This window comes from Aphelocoma coerulescens, chromosome 27, assembly GCF_041296385.1.
Source record: "Aphelocoma coerulescens isolate FSJ_1873_10779 chromosome 27, UR_Acoe_1.0, whole genome shotgun sequence".
Taxonomy (NCBI): domain Eukaryota; kingdom Metazoa; phylum Chordata; class Aves; order Passeriformes; family Corvidae; genus Aphelocoma; species Aphelocoma coerulescens.
In genome coordinates, this window is record NC_091040.1 from 4,704,120 (window position 1) to 4,710,924 (window position 6,805).

At 54.4% G+C, this 6,805-nt stretch overlaps 3 protein-coding genes across 5 annotated transcripts; 1 reads left to right on the plus strand and 2 right to left on the minus strand.

Moving 5' to 3' along the window:
* Positions 1–160: 160 nt before the first annotated feature.
* LOC138099223 (feather keratin 1-like) lies at positions 161–906 on the minus strand. Of its 2 annotated transcripts, none has more exons than XM_068996347.1 (2): positions 835–906; positions 161–468 (listed from the first exon to the last, which is right to left on the minus strand). In XM_068996347.1, exon 2 carries the CDS (start codon positions 464–466, stop codon positions 161–163), a length of 306 nt encoding a protein of 101 aa, XP_068852448.1. In that variant the 5' UTR covers positions 467–468; positions 835–906. The 2 variants fall into 2 exon arrangements, with proteins under 2 accessions (XP_068852448.1, XP_068852449.1); XM_068996348.1 differs by having other exon boundaries at positions 161–487; positions 835–861.
* Positions 907–3,117: 2,211 nt separating this feature from the next.
* Positions 3,118–3,423, plus strand: LOC138099268 (feather keratin Cos1-2-like). Its single transcript, XM_068996415.1, has one exon. The coding sequence runs from the start codon at positions 3,118–3,120 to the stop codon at positions 3,421–3,423; it is 306 nt and encodes a 101-aa protein (XP_068852516.1).
* A 2,195-nt stretch (positions 3,424–5,618) lies between these two features.
* Positions 5,619–6,373, minus strand: LOC138099397 (feather keratin Cos1-1/Cos1-3/Cos2-1-like). Of its 2 annotated transcripts, none has more exons than XM_068996600.1 (2): positions 6,296–6,373; positions 5,619–5,945 (listed from the first exon to the last, which is right to left on the minus strand). In XM_068996600.1, the coding sequence occupies exons 1-2, from the start codon at positions 6,371–6,373 to the stop codon at positions 5,619–5,621; spliced, it is 405 nt and encodes a 134-aa protein (XP_068852701.1). The 2 variants fall into 2 exon arrangements, with proteins under 2 accessions (XP_068852701.1, XP_068852702.1); XM_068996601.1 differs by having other exon boundaries at positions 6,292–6,339.
* Positions 6,374–6,805: the final 432 nt, after the last annotated feature.

Below are 6,805 nucleotides of genomic sequence, written 5' to 3' on the forward strand. Positions count from 1 at the left end.
GGGCCGTGCTTCCCGAGAGCCCAGGCTGGCCCTGTCCTTCTGCAAGGCATGGGCTGGGCTGGCTCAGTCCCTCAGGAAGCAACAAGCTGGTGCTGCGTCCCCAGGGCGCTTCCACCCTGTGCATCCCTGGGTTCCTTCCCCAGGGCCATCACCAGCAGCTTTAGCAGGGGAGGCCCCTCGTGCCACAGAGGCCACTGCCCAAGCCTGAGAGGCCAAAGCCCCCGGAGCTGATGGGCACTCCACCAGAGCTGAGGATGCTGCCAACAGCAGCCGAGGTGGAGGATCCCACGGCGGTGTTCTGTGGGAAGGAGCTGAGGATGGGCCCGGGCAGGGTCACCACCACAGGAGAGGGTTCGATGACGACGGTGGAGTCCTGGCACTGCCGGACACAGGGCTCATTGCAGCTGTTGGCCAGCGGGGTGGGGCCACAGGGCTGGCAGGGCCGGCACGGGGTGAGGCAGGACATGTCTTGGGGCTGCAGGTGCACCTGGCACAGAGAGCAGAGAGGAGCAGACCATGAGCGGTGTTTGAAGAGCAGCGTCACCACACCGTGAGAGAGATCCTTCCTCTCAGACCCTATGAGCACCACCAAGAAGGCCAAAGCCTGGGAGGACCCCACCCAGCCCATAACTCAGGAGACACCTCAGTCTATATCCACCCTATCTCCACAATACATCTGCCCTCTCCCATGGTAAGCAGCCTCAAGACACAGCAGGGAACAAGGAAGCAGGTCTGTGACAGGAAATCCTAGAGAAGGATGAGGTGGAAGAGAAAATGAAAGCAGAAGGGGACAAGGAGAACCCAGAAGAAGACAAGAAAGGGCTCAAAACTCACCTTGTTTCCAAGGAGAAGGAGGTGAAGAAGTGAATGAGAGGGTGAGGAGAAGATCCTGCTTTTATACTGCTCCTGCACTGCCCCAGGCCCACAGTCACTGCACAGGGGCAGTAATTTTCCTACACACTCATCTCCAATGCACTGTCCTCCCAAATGCCCCAGGCTGTGTTTTGGTTTCTGTCAACGCTGCCATTTCATTTCCTCATTGCTGACATGGTCATTAGGCCACAGAAGATCTTTTGAAGTATTGTGATGAGAGGTCTGAGGGTTTTCCAAGCGTGATCACGTCAGTACAGGCAGAAGATGTGCCCCCATGTGCCTCTCCTCTCACTACCTGAGGGATGTGTTGGTTCCTGGGACATTGCCCTTTTTCTCCCCCTCTCCTCACCCCATGATGCCCTTTGGTGACACCCTTTGCACCCTGAACTGGAGGACACAGAAAGTCCTGCCCACTTTTCCAATAGACACTTGTCAGTGCTGAGAACACCCCAGTGCTGCCAAGCAGGTCAGGCTGAGGGCAATGGCCTTCGGGGCTGCCTGGAGCTGTGGGGTCTGGGCACAGCCCAGTGCCTGAAGATGGTTTTCCTGGGAAAGGAGTGGAGTTGCCCAAATGATTGAGGCCTGCCAGGATCCTGCAGTGCCACATGCCTGGGGATGCTCAGTGAGGGGATGCACTTAGAAAAGCCCTGGATTCAAAACCAGCTCTGAGACTACATCAAGGAGTGATGCACTTCCCTGCCCTGCAGACATGGAGGCAGCTGGGATGTGTCCCAGGAGGGCAAGGGAATGCCTTCAGTAGGCAAATTTCCAGGGAGAGACTCTCCCTACCAGTGACAAGTCACTCTCTAATATTGGCTTGGGCGTGTGTCAGCCTTTTGGGGTGAGGCCAAGGCAGGAGGGTGTGATGTCTGCAGGCTTTGTTCCAGGCAGGGCTGAATTCCCCTTCAGCAAGTGCAGCTCCATCCTGGCACTGGGAAAAGGGTGCTTGGCAGCTCTCTCACATGTCAGGGATGCTTGCAGGACAGACAGTGTGCATTGAAAAAGTGGCCTGTGCTTGTGTGTCCTGCAGATTAAGGTACAAAATGTGCAGGCAAAGTGCTTTGTGGGGTGAGGAGAGAGGGAGGAATATGGTGCTATTCCAAGAGCCAACAGACCCCTCTGACAGGGAGGAGACTGTAACCTGGCTCTACAGGGCTTCTTCAGGAATCACAGGCTTAGGGAAGGCAACAATCTCCTTCCACAAGCCTGCTGACAGCACAGGTTGGGGACCCCCAGAGATGGCAATGAGAGGTGACAACTCTGCCAAATAAACCAGGAAATGTCTTCCCTGAAGGAGATTTCCTTGGGCAAAGCCATTTGAAACCAGCAATGTAACAAACCTGCCTATCGAGGCAATGCCCACTGACTCATGGCCTGAGCAGGGAGGCAGCAGGGAGGGAGAGGGATGCAGCATGCCCACATTCAGGGAAGACGTTATGTACTCAGGAGGGGATTGCGTTGGTGGGAAGACACAACCATGTTTCCTCATAGGGCTTTGTAAAAACACTCACCATATTCCCCCCAGCCACATCCTCTGCCTGCACAGACCTCTCCAGCACATGGGGGCACATCTTCTGCTTGTACTGACGTGATCACGCTTGGAAAACCCTCAGACCTCTCATCACAATACTTCAAAAGATCTTCTGTGGCCTAATGACCATGTCAGCAATGAGGAAATGAAATGGCAGCGTTGACAGAAACCAAAAGACAGCCTGGGGCATTTGGGAGGACAGTGCATTGGAGATGAGTGTGTAGGAAAATTACTGCCCCTGTGCAGTGACTGTGGGCCTGGGGCAGTGCAGGAGCAGTATAAAAGCAGGATCTTCTCCTCACCCTCTCATTCACTTCTTCACCTCCTTCTCCTTGGAAACAAGGTGAGTTTTGAGCCCTTTCTTGTCTTCTTCTGGGTTCTCCTTGTCCCCTTCTGCTTTCATTTTCTCTTCCACCTCATCCTTCTCTAGGATTTCCTGTCACAGACCTGCTTCCTTGTTCCCTGCTGTGTCTTGAGGCTGCTTACCATGGGAGAGGGCAGATGTATTGTGGAGATAGGGTGGATATAGACTGAGGTGTCTCCTGAGTTATGGGCTGGGTGGGGTCCTCCCAGGCTTTGGCCTTCTTGGTGGTGCTCATAGGGTCTGAGAGGAAGGATCTCTCTCACGGTGTGGTGACAGGCTGCTCTTCAAACACCGCTCATGGTCTGCTCCTCTCTGCTCTCTGTGCCAGGTGCACCTGCAGCCCCAAGACATGTCCTGCTTCACCTCGTGCCGGCCCTGCCAGCCCTGCGGCCCCACCCCGCTGGCCAACAGCTGCAATGAGCCCTGTGTCCAGCAGTGCCAGAGCTCCACCGTGGCCATCCAGCCCTCCGCAGTCGTGGTGACCCTGCCCGGGCCCATCCTCAGCTCCTTCCCACAGAACACCGTGGTGGGATCCTCCACCTCGGCTGCTGTTGGCAGCATCCTCAGCTCTGGTGGAGTGCCCATCAGCTCCGGGGGCTTTGGCCTCTCAGGCTTGGGCAGTGGCCTCTGTGGCATGAGGGGCCTCCCCTGCTAAAGCTGCTCCCTGCACTGGAGCCTCCACCTGGATCCCCCTCTTTTCCCTCTTTTGACCCATTAAATTCTTCTGCATCCCAGCCCATGCCTTTGTGTCATCCTTTGCCCTGCAGACCCTCTCCCAAAGCAGAGAGGCTGCCCTGGGGTGTTTCTGGGAGGGGGTTGTTGGGGCTGGTTTTGCACTGGCTGGCAACACAGGCTGGCATTGGCTGTGCTCAGTGTGCACTGAGTGACCCTCTGGGTTCTGAATTTTTGAGCCTCTTTGGGTCAGGATGGAACTTCCCCACATTGTCCAGGGACAAACATTCACTTTGTTTGCACTTCTTTTCCTTTTCCTCTCCACACTGTGACACAAGTAGTCAGCAGTGAATGTATTACGGACCAGACAGAGGTACTGAATTCCCTTCAGACTCCAGCAGATCCCATCCTAAGACAGGACGTTCTCAAAGGGAGGGACACAGTGCAGTGGGCTGCCTTCTCACAGCCCCCTGTTATCATGGGATCATAGAATGGGTTTGGTTGGAAGAGACCGTTGAGGTTTATCCAGTCCCTCCCTGCTGCCATGGACACGGATATCTGTCACTGCATCCCATAAGGTTTGAGCAAACGTGACCGTGAACCCTTCCCAAGATGGGACACGCCATCATTCTCTAGGCAGCATTTCCCAGTGTCCTACCACTCTCACCATAATAAAATTCTTCCTCATGTCCCATCTGTATTTATCCTAGTTCAGTTTAAAACTGTTGCTCCTTGTCCAATCACTGCAGGCCTTGAGAAAATGCCTCTCTCCAACCTCCTCATTCATCCCCTTTACATATTGAAAGGCTGCAATGAGCTCTCCCCAGAGCCCGCTCTTCTCCTGCCTCAGAAACCTCCACTCCCCCCAGCCTTTCTCCAGAGCAGGGGGAATGCATGCATGTGATGATTTTGCAGGCCTTGTCTGGAGCTGCTCTCACAGCTCCGTGTCTACTTTGAATTGAGGACTCCAGACTGGATTCAGGGCTCCAGCTGAGGTCTAAGCAGAGCAGATAAGAAGGGGAGAATCCCCTGCCTTGACCTGCTGGCCATGGTTCTGTTTGTGCAGCCCTGGACCTGATGGAATTTCTCAGCTGCAAAGGCACATTGCTGGCTCATGTCCAGTTTTCCATCTCCAGTGTCCCCATGTCTTCCTTCAAGGTCTGCTCTCAGTCCTTTCTTCTCCCAGGCCGTTCTGATATTGTGGATTTCCTCAATGCAACTTTCCTGGGAGGGTTTCTGGATGGAGGGAGGCAGGGAGAGGCAGCGGGTGTGGGCTGAGGGTCTCAAAGAACTGTCCTGGAGCATCTGAGGGAGAGGAGCAGCTGAACGGCTGCAGGACACAGCTGGGCACAGTGACAAACGTCCTCACAGAGTCCAGATTTGAAGTTGGCTTTGTAGTAGCCAACCCTGTCACATGCTTCAGCCTCTGAAAAGCAGGGCCCAGGTGAGGTGCTTCTGTGGTAACACCATCAAAACAGGAGGAACTGCCAGGAGTGTTCCTGGACACCAAGGACTGTCATCAACATCCTGGGCTATCAGAGCGCGACTGTCAACAGGATATCCATGGGAGCAAAGATCCCACTCTGCTCAGCACTCCCCAGATGGCATCAAGCATGCTGTGCTGCCTACTGGACTGTAACACAAAAATATCTCCAGCAAGGGAAGTGAACTACGTGAAGATTGGGCAGGTTAGTGAGTGGGCTGGAACATTTACTTGTGGATGAGAGACTGAGGACACAGGCTGTGCTGACAACAGAGAAGAGAAGGAAGGCTTTGATGGGTGAACTAAAAGAATTCCTGGAGTATCTGAATGGTCGTTGAATGGCATCAGGTAATTCTTGGAGGTACAGAGAGGCAGAGGAATTTAGAAAGGTCACACTTAATATGAGTAATCAATGCTGTGTTAACATAGTGAATGCAATGTTGACAACCATGGCAATGCCGCTTCCAACAACGCCCTCCCAGAACCACACAGCAACACCTCCCTCACTGGACATGTAGGGTGAGCTGTGCAGGGCAAAGGATGACACAGAGGTGTGGACTGGGATGCAGCAGAACTTTAATGAGTCAAAAGATGAGAAAGAAGTCATGTGAGTGGTAGAGCATTGATGCTCTATTCCGGGCTTGTACCATCCTGTGTGTCCCTGGGTTCCTTCCCCAGGGCCATCACCAGCAGCTTTAGCAGGGGAGGCCCCTCATGCCACAGAGGCCACTGCCCAAGCCTGAGAGGCCAAAGCCCCCAGAACTGATGGGCACTCCACCAGAGCTGAGGATGCTGCCAACGGCAGCCGAGGTGGAGGATCCCACCACGGTGTTCTGTGGGAAGGAGCTGAGGATGGGCCCGGGCAGGGTCACCACCACAGGAGAGGGTTCGATGACGACGGTGGAGTCCTGGCACTGCCGGACACAGGGCTCATTGCAGCTGTTGGCCAGCGGGGTGGGGCCGCAGGGCTGGCAGGGCCGGCACGGGGTGAGGCAGGACATGTCTTGGGGCTGCAGGTGCACCTGGCACAGAGGAAAGAGGGAAGTAAATCACAAGGAGTGCGTAAGGATCCAACTGTCAACACACCATGCGGGACCAAAGGCATGGGCTTGGAATAAGAGCTGGAGGCTGTTTGTGGAGGCACATGAGCTCTTCCCCTCACACAAACCCCACCAAGAGCTCAAGCCCAGGGACATCCCCAACCAGCCCAAAGCTGGGACAATACTTCTGCTAAGACCCAGCACTCACACACCTCCCACTCCTTTCCTCCCCTCACAAAAAGCATCTCCAAGATCCCGCATGGGACAAAGTCACAGGTATGTGTAGAGAAATCCCAGAGAAGGAGAAAATGAAGAATGGGCTTCAAACTCACCTTGTTCCAAGGAGATGGAGGTGAGTGGAGTGAATGTGAGAGTGGGGAGAAGAGCCTGCTTTTATACAGCTCTTGCATTGCCCCAGGCCCACAGTCCTGCACAAGGGCAGTCATTTTACAACAGACTCACCTCGAAAACAAAATATCCTACGTAATGGCACGGATTCAGGTTATGTTTCCATCTACCTTGCCATTTTATTTCCTCATTTCTGACATTCTTGTCCTGCTCTGCAGGATCCTTTCATGTGTCACAATAAGAAGCTGAAGAATATCCCAAGCCGAGCCATGTCTGTTGGGCCAGAGGTGCTGGAAGGGTCCCATGCAGGCAGGAGATGTTGGCTTGGGGCAGTGAAGTGCAATTGTTTGCAACTGCCTGTGGAAAAAGTGCCCCAGCACTGCCCCCTGCAACATATGTCACCACAGTCCCCAAGAGTTCCTCCTGCTCAGGGACCTCACTTGCTTCTCTCTCTTCCCTCTCTCTCTAAGGGTCACAAGCTGCAGCATCCCCAG